We start from the raw sequence: 18,398 nt of genomic DNA on the forward strand, positions 1-18,398 counted from the left end.
ATTAAGTTCAAATGCTGATAAATTTTATTAATTTTGAAGAATAATGAGTTTGATAAAACATTAAGTTTAACATTATTTAAATGTATTTATGATCATAAATTTTTTGATTTCCTCTTTTGTCTCCATTCTATCATTTATAAGTGTTATGATTTAAGTGATGAAAAATGTGATTTATTTATTCTTTTGTTCTATGCTTCAAAAATTTATTTAGTTCTCCATAAATGATAATGATTGGTGTGGTCTCACTCTGATTTTTATTTTATAGAGATTATATTGAGTTTTCTCATTTTATACATATATTTTTTATTTATTTTCTTTTTATACTTTGCTGCGGATGACTATTGTTGTCCCATTTTATTATTTTTATTTTCTCAAATTTATTTTTTTTAAAAACTATTCTCTCTCTCTCTTTCATTTTCATTTGATAATTAGACATATTTTTTTTCTTTCTTGAATTTTAACCCATTCTAAATGCGTTTGTTTTCAGCTAAGTAAATTATACACTTATATAAAAATTTATTTTTTAAAATTAATATTTTAATTTATTTAAGTTTTTTAATTTATATAAAAAAACTTCTATTGCTGAAGTTTTTTTAAACACAGTTGTCTTGGGTGAGTGATGTCAAAAGTTTATTTATTGATTTTGTCTAGGGCCTCAAATAGTTTGGAGCTGGGCGGGATGGTTGAAGTGCTTTATCCAAAATGGTAAGTATGGAGACATGTGTTACTTGAGATTTCGGATTTGAATCCTCTTAACAACATGTATTTGTTGATTGAGGTGGTATGCGATTCAAATCTTAGCAACATGTATTTGTTGACTGAGGTGCTGTTAATGCAGTTTAATTTTATCAACATAGTAGTGTCGTGCCTCTAAAAATTTCCTTAGGGGGTTTTCTGATATAGGACCGTTTCGACGGTGGAGCCAGTCACTATAAAAAGTTTATCCACTACAGTTTTTTCCCTCCAAATGGGAAGCGCAATTAAAAGGATGCTGGGCATCTGGACTGGCCGTCACTATAAAAAATTTATCCACTACAGTTTTTTTCCTCCAAATAGGGAGCGCAATCAAAAGGATGTTGGGCGTCTGGGCTAGCCGCTGTGTGCATTTCCCGATTTATCTTGGTGGTTGGTGGAAAACTTTCATGAGATCGGATTGGTCACCTCCAGAGATAGTTAACGAGACTAACTGAGATTTATCAATTTTTTGAGCCGGCCGGGATTGCGAATCACAAAGTTCCCAACCGGTAGGCCGAGCCAGGTTTGACTTCCCCCAGGCCTGGGCTGAGGCCTGGCAGGACTCCGGGCCGGGTCATTCCAACACAGTCTCAGTACGGCCCAGTTCCTTGTTCGGCCCATTAACATGACAGCCCGCCCAATCCACGTTTGTCTCGTGTGATTCCTCCTGAGCAACATCGTCGTCGCCTATCGAACACGCCGCCGTTGAGCCCTCCTCACTTGCGCCTCCACTCCTCCGTACAGTCTTCCTCACTCTGAAGGTAAATCTCTCTTCCTTTTGCCTCCCTTTACCTCCTCGTCCTTTCTTCTGGTATCTTTCTTCTCGATTGATTTATACAGATCTTGCTATAAACCTCTGATTTTTGCCCAGTTTCATGAAACCTGTTGATTTCTTCTCCTTTTTTTTCTATATTTGTTGAGTTTTCGTCATTTTCTCGAGATCTCGGGAACAATCGGATTGAACTCGGGCGATCCCAGTTCAACTCGGCCAATCCGGATTAGGATCGGTTGATTCTTCGAACTCGCAAACGTTTTTCCCACTCGTGTTATGTGGCTTGTAACTTGTATGTGAGTCTGTGTTTCTCTCTAAAGGATAGTTTCTATTTTTTTAATTTTTTTTAACATGTGGAATAGATTAACTTTCTAACTGTTTTGGTTCCAATATGAGGAGCCTTTTATCGAGCCATTAATTTTTATTTTATTTTTGTGCTACCTCTTACAAGTTCCATCCTTATAATTCTTAGCCATGTCAAATGCTGCAATGGAGGATACAATTTCAGATACTTCACAAGTTGTAACGGCTTCTGCTGATGTAGATCATTCAGCAGAACATTTGAATGCCCCAAACTCAAATTTTGAGTAAGTACGACATCTTATCTACCTGGTTTTGTTGTTTTCTACCATAAAATTCCTTTTTCCTACTATGAAACTTGTGGATCAAATGATCTGTAACTGCTGTATATTGGCTATGTGTCCTTTATTATCTCTTCTGCTACTTATCCCTCACAAACATGGAGTGAGGAACGAATTGTCTGTAAATTTTGTTGCATATATATTTCCTGTATGTGCTTCATGGACATTTTTGGATCAGATATAGAGCTCCTTTACAATTCTATTTCTAGTTGCATAGTTCCTTATGGTTTGAATGCAGCCTATGATTCCACTGAGTGAAGAGGGGAAATTTCCACTTCTTTTAGTTTCAAATTTAGTCTGTTGTCTTTATTATTATGAAGGAAGGAATTCGTGTGAAAGGATCATATTTTCAGTAAAATAGACATATAATAGAAGGAAGTCAAATCTCAGTACAGGAATAAATATAGACGAAAAGTTAAAAATCTTATGTTTTCTTCTAATTCACTTTAGGGCAACATGTAACTCTGTGGAAGTTAATGCTCATATTTTGACTTTTTATTAGTTTAGGGGATGCCATTTGCCAGATTATAGTTAGCAAGTCAAGTCAGGCTGGCATGTGTTGCTGCTAGTCATGGAGAAATTAAGAGTATATAAGAAAAACACTAAGGAATGGAGATCACTAACACAGTAGTTAGTTTGATGGGTTAAAATTTGAATTACCTGGTCGAGATAGAAGAGCACAAGTTGATTAGTGTTGTTTATTAATTTTTTCTATCTTTTTTTTCCTTGACATTTTAGCTACTAAACTCAGCAAAGGCCACCCAATAGGCAAAATGTATTGCACAGATCTAACAATTAAATTAAGTCTAAAGATGTCGCAATTTTCATTTGGACAATCCTTGAGTCTTTTTGGATTGAAGTGGGAAAACTCAAGCAGTCATAATGATACAGATCTGGATCATGCTCAGTTACTTGATCTTTTGGAATACATCACTTGTTGGATCTCAGAGTTGCTTAATGCCATGAATATTCAAGATCTTGGTTATCACAGAGTATTCTGGTAAATTGTTATAAGATGAAGGATTATTAAGAGTGAAGGAGACCACCTGATGTATGGTTTATTTGTAGTTCTTATGTCTTGTTCATGTTTCTTTTTCTTCCAATTATCAAGGTTCTATCTCCAGCAAGGTAAATCACGTTTTCTTCCAATATTTTTCATCATGTTCTGGTTTGTAGACTCACATAAAGTTCACGTTGAGATAAGATTCATGTAGATGACCTCAAATAGTTGGGACATGATGACCTTAAATAGCTGGGATATGATGTCCTGATTTTGTTGTTAAGTGGGACTACCACCCATCTCTTTTCTTTGACTGCACCTTGCCTGGTCATTGAGGTATCTCATTGTCCACTACTCTTGTTGCTGATAAGAAAATAGTTGCTTATAAGTGGAGGAGGCTCTTTTGTTCTTATTTTTCGCTGCATACAAGAACAATGCTACCATCACTCTTTTATCTTTCAATTAAAGAGTTTGAACTTTTAGATACTGACCAATTATCACGTTTTCTCTAGTATGTCCTTCTAAGTGTAATAAACTCATTATGCTTGGTAAACATAGTCATGCATATGTAAAGCTCTTAGTCTAATTTGTTTCTCTTGTGAAATATATCTAGAACCATTGCTTACTTTCTGAATATATTTTCTATTCCCAATTCCCTTATGTAGTTTGATTCTTTAGATTGTCCATTGGATGTTCTTCTACTCATGCAGTAGTCAGGCTGGAATTTCTTTATCACTGTGATTCTACTTTATTGTGAATAATATCACATTCTCACTTATGATTTTGAATAATAGAGAGGGATGTTCAAAAATTAGTTGTCTTTCCTTCTTGGTTGTTGGGCAGAGTAAATGATATTAGACAAGTTGACAGCACATAAACAAATATTGCCACAAAACAGTTCTTGATTAGGTTGTGTTTCATATCCTTGGTTGTTGGGTTGAATATATGATATTAGGGAAGCTAACAACACCTAAGTGTCCATAATCTGCCTTGCTGCCGATGAAGGCAAAACTCTACTTTCTGTTTCTTTTGTTGTTGCTTCGGCATATATTGTTTAAGAAAAGTCAGTGGACGTTTTCATGTTCTATTGCACCCCCTTTCTTAATCTGAATCCTTGTCATGTTTTTTTCTAGGAAGCTGGAGTCTAAACATGATGTCAATATCGAAGAAATTAGACATATAATGGAGGTCATGGCAAACACGGGACAATACTGGCATGTATTTTTATTCTGATTTATTTCTGTACTAACTTCCCTGTTTGTGTTAATATATCATATGCTGTTGACATTTTGTCCAACTAGAAAATGTATGATATGATTCTAGCCAACTGTTCCTAGAATGAAAACAGAATGTGCAACTTATCATGTTCCTGTGGAATACTATTATGTTTAAACTTTGAACACCATCAGGGTTGTGTTTGATTGCAACCAACATCAAACTATATTAACAGTCTCATATGCATTTTAGATTGTCTTGTTGGATGATCATCTCAAAATGTTGTAAGGTGCCTTCACCACCTTGTCATCCCAATACGTAAAGGGTAGACTAGGTGGTCACTCAAAAGCAATCCATCAGATTGACATCTGTGTAGCAGAATAAGAATGAATCCTTGTATTATTTTGGGAAGATATGGACAAAGAAGCTGCTTATTAGGATCAAGACCTTTCCTTAGAACAACCATCGTGTTTATGGTATTAGATCAAAAGATTGAATCATAGAACATAAAATTAATAAGATGTTAAATAAATATTGCACCTATGGCATGTTATATTAATTTTCAATATATGAGCATGCCAAACTTGCATCATTCTGATACTATAAAGCAAGGTTTAAAATTTTGAGTTGTACCGAAGTTTCGGCCTATAACCGAAACGATATAATTTTGGTATCGTATTGTGCTCCTACCGATACGGTTTTAGAACGTTTTTTAAATATAAAATATATTAATTAAAAATATTTTTAGTAATATTTTATCACTATAGATGTTTATATTGAGATGTTGAATGTTGAGTTTAAGTTTTGATATTATCTCGTTAAATGTTTAATGCTTATTGAGTCAATTTAGGTTAATTGAAGCCCACCAAGTAAACATGGCAAGATCAAGTATGTTTAAATTAGATTTATTTTGATCAGTTTAAAATTAAATCAAATTTATATATAGAATAATTTTGTTCATTAGTTGTATATTTTATAAAGTTAAAGATTATATTATATTTAATTTTTTTCATCTTTCTTAATTTGTTTCCTACTACTTTAAAGATTTTTTCTCTCTATGTTTATCTTTTTATATGGATAATCATTTTAGGCTAAGAGGTTTTGTTCCTCGATTTACCTTGTGAAAAGATAAGAAGAGGTTTTAATAAAAGAAAGAAGAAAATTAAGAAGAAAAAATTAATAGGGGAAAAGAACTACCTGTTATAAAAATTAACTATATATTTTTTTAAAAAATCGTGCTACTGCTGTGACCCCAGGAGGTCGTTGCGGCCTCATAGTGCCAGTACCAGTGTCCGTTGATGGTCTACTGTTCTGCCCCTGCCAACTGGCATGACACGAAATTTAATTCCTTACTATGAAGTGTAATTAAAATTGTTCATATAGTCAATTAAGGAAAAATGTGTATTGATAAGGTAATCCATTACAACATTTAGTAATTTCTGTAAGATGGATGATAATGATCAAAGTTAAACAGGAATATTCTACTCAGAAAAGTTATAAAAAATTCAAGAAAATAAAAAATTCTATTAGATCTTCTATATTTAAAATATGATCAGCTTTTAAATGTCAAGGTAGTTAGGATTGAGAACTTACCTCGAAACATTGATTAAGAACCTCCCTTGAAAGATAGAGAGAACACAGGATCAGATTGTAAGTCCTTTAGATCCCAATGCAATTCAAGATTCTACATGGAATCTTCATTCTTTATGCAAGAGCTTATGGTACTCAATTTTGACAACCATACCATTCCTAATATGCTAGCAATTGGTAACATAGGAACATTTCTTTGATAATTTGTAGAGAGAGGCAATGCTTAGGATGATAATAAGCACAATATGCTTACAAGAAGCAAAATGGATGAGAAAAAAGGTAGAGATATAAGAATTATATTGATTCATGATCTTGTATTCTACAAAAGGTAATATAGAAAAGAAGCAAGTGTTGTGGTAGATAAGATTTATAGAGTAATTTTCTAGAAGTTGAGATTTGGAAATGCTGCTGTTCTAAAGTTTGGCAGAGAAACAGTGCAGCATGAATTTGTATTTCTTTATTTCCTGTGATCTATATATTCCTCAATGAATAGGGATATACATATAACATTATGGTTTAAAAAAAAAAGAAGACAAATAGAGCCTTATCTGATCAAAGCTGCTAAATATGGCTAAGGAAATGGAAGAAGAAAAGATGATTTCAATGGCTTAGAAATACTTGGCAAAATTAAGGATAAAACTATGAGGCTTTTAATCTGGATGGAGAGAGAAGTTAGGAATACATGATTATTGATATTAATAACATGTCAACTTGGATGGAAGATGAGACTAAAGTTAGAAAATGAGAATAGCAATACGGAAACATAAAATCCTGTTAGGCCAAAAGTTAGGTGTTTAACTATTAGAGAGTTATTGCAGTCGTGATGAAATACAAAATCTTTTTGTTTGAAAGAAATATGCTTTAAAAATTGGAAAACTTATCAGAATGAAGCAAACTTGGATAGATGCAAATAGTTAAAGTGGTTGGGTAAAAGGTTTAAGTAAAGTTCGAAAGGTTAATAACTAAAAAGTATTGAGGAAATATGTTAGTCAATACATTGACCTTTTTGATAAATTACCATTGATTTTAAAAAGGCCACATTGGTGATTTTTTTTCGTTGAACTTATCTGCAGTTCTATTTGTTTTATCTTTGATTTCGATGTTTTCTTAACTGGGTTAATGTTCAAAGGAAGAACTGTGTTGTGTCATATCTCTACTCGATCATAACTTAAACAGCTCTAAAAAGTAAAAAGGATGTGTTAATCAGCCCTGAAAAGAATTTGTTTATAGTTTGCACCTCTAGATAGTACACTTAAAAAAGATTCAGTTACATGTTTACCCTACCTATTAAATCACAGTTGACTCATATCTAGTAATCAACTGATTATGCTCTTTGATTGGTTTATAGGCATGACTGGGATATGCTAAGAGGCTTGCTTTCTTTTTGGATGAAGCAGGTATGTTAGAGGTATGCTAAAGTATTTGGACTCGTGCTTGTGTGATGTGCATGTATTGGTAGAAAATTCCAATGTTGTCAGGATAAGATTGGTAATATTTGGAGCAATCTATTGTGAAAGATCAGCAACAATCTGGCTCATACATTCCTGACCAAGATGTGATTCTTGGATTTAGTTCTTATATTCAATAGTTTATAGCTCACTGCATTTTCTACAATGTTGATAGGAAATACATGTCAACTCTATAGAATAAAGCAACTCTAACTTACTGATTACTTATTGAACATAAAACAAGGGACACATCCTTGTCTCAGTAACCTTATTATTGTCCATTGTATTTCAAAGAGGAAATGTATTGGTTAAGCAGGAAAAATGTAGTGCCCTATTTTATATCATAAATCACAGGTGCCAGTTCTCTTCTTCCATTTTCTGTTTTTTCTTTGATTCGCAGAAAATTTATGTTCCTTGATTTCATTCCTTCATTATTATTCTTTATATTGTGCTCATAAATCTCAAAGATAAAGTAGATCATCGTGCAATCAGAAAATAGTTGGAGAAAAGCTATTTTCACAAAATCATTAGTCCTATTTATTTTAACTCTAAGAATTCTCATCATCAATTTGGTATTTGTTCATGTGCTGTCATTTTCTTATATCTTTTCAATCTGATACTATCCTTCACAATACATATGGTATATGTGATCTTGATACAGTTTTGATGGAGAATATATACATACTAATGCATGCTTGAATGAAATATCCCAAGGTCTTAACAGAATATAAGGAAGCACAAACGGACAATAGTGGTGGGCCGCAGAAGAGTTCTTTAGTAGGAGAAACATATCAAGAGTTGGTGAAACGTCTAGATGAAGGTAAACTCAAGAACATGTATTCCATACACCATTTGCTAGTATCCACTTGAATCTTGGATTGTTTTCCTTATATTACTTATCTACAATGATGTAGATTCTTATGCTGGATTTCTATATTTATTTGTTCTAATTATTGGATTTGTTGTTATGTGATTGCCATTTTACTTGATTACATATGCTTCTAATGAGGATACAATAGTTTTATTTTTTTGGAAGACATTAAGGGCGTGTTGAGTTCAATGTTATTGTTGATAACCTTGGTTATCTATTTAAGGTTATCAACAAAAACCTTGTTTGGTTTAGGTAATGAGCGATTCCTGATAATGGAGCATGCCCACCACATGCCCATCACATCAGCAAATGGGGGATATGATCCGAAATCTGATTACCTCAGAAGTCGAAGGTCTTCCATGATTCTGGGGTTAACAATAATTTTTTTTTCAAAATTACCCTTCGCAGGGCACCGTGCTTGAGGGGGCGATGACGGTGAGTGGCGGCGATGACGGGTAGGCGGCAATGGCGTGCGCGAGCAAGCGGTGACAGTGTGCGAGGAAGCAACAACGAGCAAGCGACGACAACACGCCTAAGTAGAGCAACTTCTTGACGGCGTGTGAGGAGGCGATGACGGTGAGCAGGTGGCGACGACGGGCAAGCGGTGACAACATGCGCGAGTAAGCAGCGACGACAGCGAGTGGACGAACAATAGAGGATGACATAGTGAATTATAATCAACTTTGGTTTTTTAATTTAAACTTTAGTTAATTGATTCAATCAATTCCTAACTTAATAGGATAATTTAAATAAGCTTTCTCAAATTCTAATTAAATTATCCTATTAAAATATATTTACATTTATTTTAAATTTTAAAAATTATAAATCAATTATATTTATTCATTATATATATTGTCAACCTATTAATATCATCAGTATTATTAATTTATTCTAAAAAAATAATCAGATATCAAATATAACATCACCTAAGTTTGAACTAAACAATGTTAGGGTATGTTTTATTCCTCATAACCAAGATTATATATGATAACTTGAACCAAACGCAGTTTTAGAGAGAACCAATCCGCATTATTGCAATAAAAGAAACACAATAAATAAAAATAATTTTAATCTGATTCACAATAGTATTATTTTTTGGAAGACTAGTTGATCTTTTAATCTGATAAACATCATGGATGGTTATTACTAGTAATGGTATCAATGATAGTCATCCATGTACTTGTGTGTAACTTACATATATAAATACACACAATTTAACATGGGTTGGGTTGGAGGTGTTTTGTAGGCAATATCGACATCTCGTCTTGTTATAGTTATTCCTTACCTTGAACCTCGCCTCAACCCAAATTAATCGGTAACTTAAAGAAATAATGTCATACCAAATTTAAAAAAATTAGGGTTATATATATATATATATATATATATATATATATATATATAGAGAGAGAGAGAGAGAGAGAGAGAGAGAGAGAGAGAGAGAGAGGGTTTGTGACATAAATTCCTTCTCACTTTACCTATATTAGTATTTAGCCAACATTTGAAAATTTTGTGCTTTCTGCCCGGACTTGGGTGCAATCCAAAAATGGGAAAGTGGGTAAATTGATTCCCATTTTCCTTCCCTCCTATGCTTCTATGCATGGAAATGTGGAAGCAATGGGAGAGGTTGGTTCTACCACTATTTCCCTAGGCATCTTCTCTTTCCCTAGTGTTTCTGTCAAGAGAAACACACTCACAAGTTGTATATGAAGTGAGGCTTAAAATTTCAAAGTCACACCACTATTTCCCTTGGCGTCTTCTCTTTCCCTAGTGTTTCTGTCAAGAGAAACACACTCACAACTTGTATATGAAGTGAGGCTTAAAATTTCAAGTTAAGTCACAGTTTCAGTCCTTAACCGGCTCAATATGGGTCGGCATTCCAGGTGTTAGTGTCAGCGAGTGTGAAAGAGCGGAGGAAGGAGATGTTGTTGCTAGGGATCTTCATAAAAGCATCATAGACCACAAGTGAATGTGTCACCATTGTACACCATGAGTGATGCCCTCAACTACAAACTACAATCCAAGCCCTTGGCATCATCGCGGACCATGAGTAAGTCTTCAGCACCGTCACAGACCACGAATGAAGCCCTCTTCATTGTTGCAAACCACAAGCAAAACCTTCCATGCTGTCATGGACCACGAGTAAAGCCTTCAATTTCACCATAGAGCACGAGCAAAGCTCTCATCGTCTTAGAACCTCACAGAAGTCATTGCCATCTTGCGGATCTCACACAAAGGTTGTCGATTTCGCACAAGGTTGGCGATTTCACACAAAGGTGTCGTCGTGAGTCATCATCAAAGTGAAAGTGTCATTGTCTCATCTTTGTTCTACGTGCTATTGTTGCTCAGTTTTGCTTAATGGTTTGTGGAAGAAGCAAATATATGCATAAAAAAATTCTATTGCTTGCTTCATGGAAGGGATACAACTGATTGGACATGGGTTCATTTTGTCTATTTTTGCTCCCTTTTTTTATACTCCTACTATCAACAATTTTAAGAATGCTGTCAATTTTGCTTGCTTATGATCAATTTCCAACAGATTTTGAAAATCTCCAGTGTATTTAAGTCCTGTTCGTTAGATGAAAATAAGAGTAATTATAAACTTGATTAACTTTTGAGTATCACAATTATTCACAAGCTGCATCTATAAGAATTAGTGTTGACTTTTTTAAATTGATTTTGAAATGTGAATCTTGTCAAATTATAAATTACTTGTCTGATTCATTAGTCAAACTGTTCATTGCCTACTATGGAAAACAGATTTCTGTTACAAGAAGAAAATGGGTCGCAAGGGCAGAATCTAACAATTTAGGGGTAACATAATCTAAGACACTGCTACAAGTGAGATTAAAATTGGGTATCTTTTTCCCCTTTTTTTAAATAAACAAAAAAAACACAAGCTGAGGTTAATGGATGCCTGAACTTTCCTGTGTTTGTTTCTTTTCTCATTTTTCATGCTTGTTGTCCATCTTTTCCATCTGGTATTGGTGTGCTAATTATGTCTTTTGATATCAGCTTGATATTTGCAGCTAATTGTTATATTTGCTTGCAGCCCTTCTTAGTTTTACCGAAGGCCCTCCTTTCACGTTGCAAAGGCTCTGTGAGGTAAACTTGTCTGTCAAGTATTTTTATTTTTGTTTTTGGTTTCAAATTTAATCAGGCGTACCATGTAGGTTTTTTTTCCCCAAGTCACATTTCGTCTATCATGTGAATTCTTTTAAACAAGAAAAAGAAAGCAAACATGAACAATTCTTGAAATATTTTCTGTGAACAGATCCTTTTGGTACCAAAAGATACGTATTCAAATCTTTCAAAGCTTGCACTCGCCTTGGAGAAGGTTCGTGTTTGATTACTATGTTTAGTGTCTTTTGTGATCTCCACTTTATTATGCATAAATAGCTAAGTAAGCAACAACATAAACAGTAAGTAGATTTAGCATCAGTAAATATATATGAAATAAAAAAAGGGGGTTAAAAATGATTGTTAAACAGTTTCAAGTGGAACCAAATCCATGTAATTGATGTAATTGCTAGGACTCACTTTTTTTTTTCTCTTTCCATTTTATATTGTTCTGCACATGCATATTTCTTCATCGATCGAATTTTAGAATGTGATGTCGAGAAAATTTGCATTTTCACCATGTTTAGCACCCTGGCTACAATTCGATTTTTCCTAGTGTTATCTTCTAATCTCGGTGGCTTGCCTAACTCCAGAATTTGTTGGTCACATCCACCTTAAGTAAGTGCACTGAGCCCTATCCTGGGGTTCTGAGGCAGAAACATGAACCTGGCAGTGGAAATGAGACACCCTATGAGAAACCTATTCCTATCTCAAATGGAGTCGAGCCTGCTGCAGGCGACCGCGATGAAGAGATGACTGATGCCGAGACTGTTGAAGATGCTACAATTGCTGATACAGAAATGCAAGAGCACAAGGCTAGTGAAACATCGACCGATGAAACTGAACCAGTTTCTGATCCCAAGGCTTCCGAAGAAATTGGTGAAACAAACTAACAAGGAGCAGAGTCCTTCAACATAAACAGCTAGCACCTGTGAGTCTTCGACGAACCAAGTTGGCTAGTTGATGATATTCATTTTGGGGTGTTTGAGAAATGTCAGTGATCTTACATGAGATTCTGAGCTTTTCAAATCTGTACTGGTTTATCATCTTGAACTTCACTTGTATACATATGGCCATAAATTGTTACATGGCTTCTATTATTTATCATCGTTTTTTCTACCATTTGCACATCATTAATGGTAGTAAGTTAAGAAAGCTGCCTAATTATTTCTTCGTGTCTTCATTATTTCAATTTCTTTTTGTTTTTTTTTTTACTTTGGCCTTTGTTTGAAAAATAATAGTGATAACAGTTCAGTTTGGCTATCAGTATTCACTATATCTATGTAGATAGATATAAACATTATGTATCTCCAATTATATTAAATTTGAATGCATAAAAAAGTTCCTAAAAAACATTGTTCTTCTGTATTTTCAACCTTATACTATTGGGTGGAGAATATGAGCAAGTGAAAGTCCATTCAAAATTTGAGTGGTCAATTTAGATTGGAATTTAAATAAATTAGATTAAAATTTTATCAATTTATTTTAAAATAGATAGTAGATTTAACCTGCGGTAAGTTTAGATTGATTTATAAAAGATTTTAAAATTTAAAAAATTTAATGGATTAATGGGCTTAATCCGTCTAAATAGTAATTTAAATTTAAAAATTTCAATTCGATCCGTTTAAATTATAATCCAAATTTAAAATTTTTAATATTTTTATATTTTTTATTTTTTAGAGACTGGTGAGATGATCCGCTAAACTGATCTTAGATTGGGTTGGATTGGAGATTTTTCAATCTGTTAAATTCGTAGGTTGGTCCACCCCATCATATGACGGATTTTTGATAAGTTAACTTATTATAGGTTGACTCATTTGAAAACCCTACTCGGAACTTAATAAATATTCGGTGAAAAAAATCCTCCTAATTATTAGATTCCTCAAAAAAAAAGTATTTTTTTACTTAAAAAAAAATAAAAAGTGTCTTGGTATATTTTTCATATTAAAAATATTTCTATTTCGACATTGGTATAGTAAGAGTATAGCTGCTATAATATATTAAAATGAATCATTTTTATTTTTAGTTCAACTTAATCAAAAAAAAATATTAAAAATAGAGTGTTTTATATTTAATTATTGTAGCAACTATTCAATGACGGCTATAATAATTTTAAAATGATTTTAGATATGTTTAATTGATTTTAATCGAATTGATAAATAATTTATTTGATATAAAATATTTTTATGTATAATATTTTTTAATGAGTTGAATTAATTTATTAAGAATATTCAACAGTTGTAGAAGCTAGTTAACTTCTATTTTATATCGATTTTATTTTTTAAATTAATAATATAATTAAAATAATATTTTAATGAGTAAAATAAACGACGAAGATTCTATAATGTTTATTATATTTTAAATAAATATTATTTGATCACGATTAACTATGTACAGGAGCGGAGCCACGAGGGGGGGCAGGTAGGGGCCATCACCCCCCAAGCTTTTTGATTTTCATTAAATTTGTCTTTATATATTATTTTAAAATTAATAATTAATTATTAAATATTTAAAATGTGATTCCCCTCTCGTGAAAACCTGCCTTCGCCCCTGACTATGTGGAAGTTAGCATGTAACTTCTATAATATGTAAAAATTAATTCTTAGCTTCTATTAGACCTGCCCACGGGCCGGGTCCAGCCCGGACCCGGCCCGGACCCGGACCGGGTCAAACCCGGACCCGGCTCGTTGACCCGGTTAGCCGGGCCAAACCGTAACCGGCCCGGCAGGCTGCCGGGCCGGTTAAGGTTCAAGGCCTCTTGAACCGGCGGTTCAGCCGGTTAACCGTCGGTTTGAACCGCCGGTTCAAACAGTAACTGTGGTTTGAGTTTTTTTGGGCTTTTTTGATTTTTTTTAACGATTTTTATATTTTTTAATGTGTGTTCAATCATTTATATATAAAATATATTTAATTAAATTACAATTTAATATATTGTTGCTAGGGATCGAACCATGATATTCTGAGACACAAACACATGTACTCACCACTGTTCTATAACACTTTTTGTTTGTAAAAGTAATATAATTATATATATACTATATTTATATTTATTTAATTCAAATCTATTTTAAGACGCCGTTGATGGGGAACGAACGTTTCATCGTAACAAAATTTGGAAGAAGAAGAAAGTGGTTTATTTGGTAAGACAGAAGAAAACTTAATCATAAAGGCCTAAATACAGTCTAATATATACTCTCTTTAATCTAACGGCTATATTGACAAAGTTAAATGCTGTCTCTGATAATTGTGTCCAACGTTCAAAATACAATTAATGATATTTAAGATTAATCCATTATTTCTGATACCCCTCCTCAAGAGGAAGATGCAGATTCTGCAGATTCATCTTGGACATCAGAAATTCATGCTGCGATTGAGACAAGCCTTTGGTTAGTATATCAGCGATTTGATTCTTCGAGGTTACAAACTGCACATCAATTAGACCTGAGCCAACTACTTCACGTATGAAATGCCAATCAATGGCGAAGTGCTTCGTGCGTTCATGCATCAGTGGATTTCGAGATAATTGTATAGCTGACTTATTATCACAATGCAATGTTACTGCAGAATCTTGTTTGATCTGAAACTGTTGCAGCAAATGAGATAACCAAAGAATTTCACAGGCTGTACTTGACATAGCACGATATTCAGCCTCGGTGGAGCTCCGTGCAATAAGTTCTTGTTTCTTTGATTTCCAGCTAATGAGGTTCTTGCCCAAAAAAATAGTGAAACCAAAAACCGATCTTCTAGTTTCCTGACACTTTGCCCAATCGCTATCACAGTAAGCACTTAAGGTCAGATTTGAGTTATGCGCCAAAAAAATCCCAGTTCCTGGTGCGTTCTTTAAATATTTGAGAACCCGAAAAGCAGCATTGAGATGGTTTTGTTCAGGCTGGTGCATAAATTGGGACAGAACCTGCACAGAATAGGAAATATCAGGTCGAGTGAAGGTGAGATAGATAAGCTTACCCACTAGTTTCCTATAGAAGCTTGCATCTGTGACTAAGGTGGACGAGTTCTTGTGTAGTGACTGCCCTCCTTCAAGTGGCGTAGCAGCAGGTTTACTTCCAAGTTGGCCAAACTCTGCAAGAAGATCAAGTGTATATTTTCGTTGACATAGGTTGATTCCTTGTGCAGATCGTGCAACCTCAAGACCTAGGAAATACTTGGGAACTCCCAAATCCTTGAGTTTAAATTGTTTGGACAAGGTTGTAACAGTATGCTTAAGTTCTGATAGAGAAGAGCTGCCGATGAGTATATCGTCGACATATACGAGTAAGGCCAAGATAGTGCCTGAAGTTGTGGTCTTAACGAATAGAGAATGATCAACAGGTGATCTTTGGAAATTATGGGCTTGAAGGACCTGGGTGAACTTAGAGTTCCACTGTCGCGATGCTTGTTTCAATCCATACAAAGCCTTATTAAGCTTGCAGACTAGTTTTTCATTGGATGCTAATGGTTCGTGTGTGGTATAACCCTGTGGGAGGTCCATGAGGATAGTTTCATCAAGTTCACCATTCAAAAAGGCATTATTGATGTCTAGTTGTCGTAAATGCCAGTTTTGAGTAGCAGCAAGTGAAAAAAACACTCTCACTGTGGTGTGCTTGACTACGGGACTAAAAGTTTCTTGATAATCGAAACCTTTTATTTGATTGTAGCCTTTCGCCACAAGTCGCGCTTTGTATCGATCAATTGTTCCATCAGCTAGGAGTTTTATTTTGTATACCCACTTACACCCAATAGTGTGAGTAGATTTTGGTACAGCTAAAACTTCCCAAGTCTGATTTTCGTCAAGTGCTTGGAGTTCACTTTGCATTGCATTAAGCCATTCATTGGATCTGGAAGCTTCGGCATAAGTTTGTGGCTCCACCATGTGAGACAGAGCTATGGTGAATGCAGTATGATAAGGTTGTAATCGTGAAATCCCTAAATAATTTGAAATAGGATGCATAGTGGAACAAGAGGCTTTTGAATGTGTTAAAGGATGTTCATACACATCCAGATATGAGGGTGGTCGCCTATTTCTGCGAGGTCTAGTTGAAACAATTGGTTCTATAGATGATGGAAGATGTGTAATGTTAGAGGGTGTGTTTACTGCTTGAGGAGGGCTCTTATCAAGATTAGAAGAACGCTCATTAAGGTTAGAGAATTCTGTTTCATTGTCATTGGAAGTATGTTCATTGGAATCCGAAGACTCTGTCTCGTTGACGGCCTCGTGGAAATTTTCTGTTGTGTGTAACTGGTCTGTGAGTGGATTGTAAACATGTTCTGTCTGAGCATATTCGTGGAAGGCTTGTGGTAAGGCTGGCAAGGTAGAAAGGTCTGGAGTTGCATTTAAACGTGCTTGGAAATCTGATGAGTATGGAAAAGTTGACTCATGAAAAGTGACATCGCGCGAAGTAAAAACTTCTTTGGTATGTAAGTCATACAGTTGATATCCTTTTGTTCCATTTGGATATCCTATGAAGATGCAGGTTCTTGCCCGTGGGTCAAATTTCTTGCGATCACGATGGAGAGTGCTTGCAAAGCATAAGCATCCAAACACTCTTAAGTGATCGTACTTGGGCTTTTGACTCAACAACTTCTCGTACGGGGTCAAGTAACCCAGAAGTTTCATGGGTGTTCGATTAATGATATGAGTAGCTGTTAAAACAGCATATCCCCAAAAATGAACTGGTAAACTGGCTTGAAAGAGTAAAGCTCTAGCGACATTGATTAGATGCTGATGCTTGCGCTCTACTATGGCATTTTGTTGGGGCGTTTCTACACAAGTTGTGTGATGCAAAATGCCATTTTCACAGTAGAAATCACGCAAGGATAGTTCCGGCGCATTATCACTCCTAAGAATCTGTACTTGACCTTTAAACTGAGTTTGTGCCATTTTTACAAATTGTTGGATAAGATGTCTTGCTTCGCTTTTCAGTTTCATGAGAAACGTCCAAGTAACGCGAGAAGCATCGTCAACAATTGTAAGGAAGTAGTGATATCCTCCTATGGCAGATTCTTTGTGAGGACCCCATGTGTCTATGTGAATTTCAGCAAAGGAATCTGTACGTACTTGATTTTGTGAAGGAAAGGGAAGACGCTTAAGTTTTGCTTTAGGACATACAAGGCATACTTGCTCCGGAAAATAGGAAACGTTTGGCTCTTGTGTAGAGAGGTGGCTAAGAACTTTATGAGAAGGGTGACCCATTCTATGGTGCCATAAATCAAACACAACCTTTTTCTGATTGTTTCCATCTGTTACGATGTTATTGTTATTACAACTATTAGCGTTAACTGAAAACAAAGACGAGTGATTATAAGAAAAATTAAAGGTGCCTTCAGGAGATGGATCATCTAACATGGCATTTTGCTGGAACAGATATAAACCGCCTTGCTGTTTACCCATGCCAATCACCATCTTTGAATATAAGTCCTGAAGATAACATGCGAGGGGATCAAAAACCACACGACACTTATTGTGAACAGAAAGCTTGTGTACTGATAAAAGATTAATTTTGAATTGAGGAATAAATAAAACATCGGTAAGTTGCAGATTCGAAGTAAGACGAATGCTCCCAATATGAGTTACATTAGCTTTCATGCCATTTGGAAAACTGACAGAAGCATTAGTAACTTTATATTCAGAAAAAAGAGTTAAATTTGAGCACATGTGCTCACTTGCCCCAGAGTCTATGACCCATGTATTGGGAGACAGTGGGTCGAGTGGCATTGTTGCAGACCATGCACAAGGAGTAGAGCAGTAGACAATCTTACCAGCAAAGGCATCTGATGGAGCATCTTTGGAAGTAGTTGAATCAGTTGGGATCTTCTTTGCTTCTTTAAGTTCATCAATAAGAGTCTGGAGCTGCTCATTAGTAATAGGAGCTTGATCTTGAGCCCCTTCTTTTATTTCCTGTAGAATGACGTTATTAGTAGCATGAGTTTTTGGAGCAGATGGTTTTGGGGCAAATCCTTGCTTTGGAATGGATCCTTTTATGTTAGTTCCCTGATAGAGTTTGTGCCCAGG

At 34.9% G+C, this 18,398-nt stretch overlaps 1 protein-coding gene across 1 annotated transcript; it reads left to right on the forward strand.

Annotated features, from left to right (window-relative positions):
- The first annotated feature begins 1,424 nt into the window (after nucleotides 1-1,424).
- On the forward strand, nucleotides 1,425-12,566 carry LOC141827808 (uncharacterized). Its single transcript, XM_074715136.1, has 8 exons — nucleotides 1,425-1,496; nucleotides 1,980-2,094; nucleotides 4,282-4,362; nucleotides 7,302-7,350; nucleotides 8,116-8,221; nucleotides 11,322-11,374; nucleotides 11,544-11,606; nucleotides 11,983-12,566. Exons 2-8 carry the CDS (start codon nucleotides 1,982-1,984, stop codon nucleotides 12,280-12,282), a joined length of 765 nt encoding a protein of 254 aa, XP_074571237.1. The 5' UTR covers nucleotides 1,425-1,496; nucleotides 1,980-1,981; the 3' UTR covers nucleotides 12,283-12,566.
- The last annotated feature ends 5,832 nt before the right edge of the window (nucleotides 12,567-18,398 follow it).

The sequence above is a fragment of the Curcuma longa genome, chromosome 4 (assembly GCF_044706935.1).
Source record: "Curcuma longa cultivar G26 ecotype Majalengka, Jawa Barat chromosome 4, ITB_CL_G26_1.1, whole genome shotgun sequence".
Taxonomy (NCBI): Eukaryota; Viridiplantae; Streptophyta; class Magnoliopsida; order Zingiberales; family Zingiberaceae; genus Curcuma; species Curcuma longa.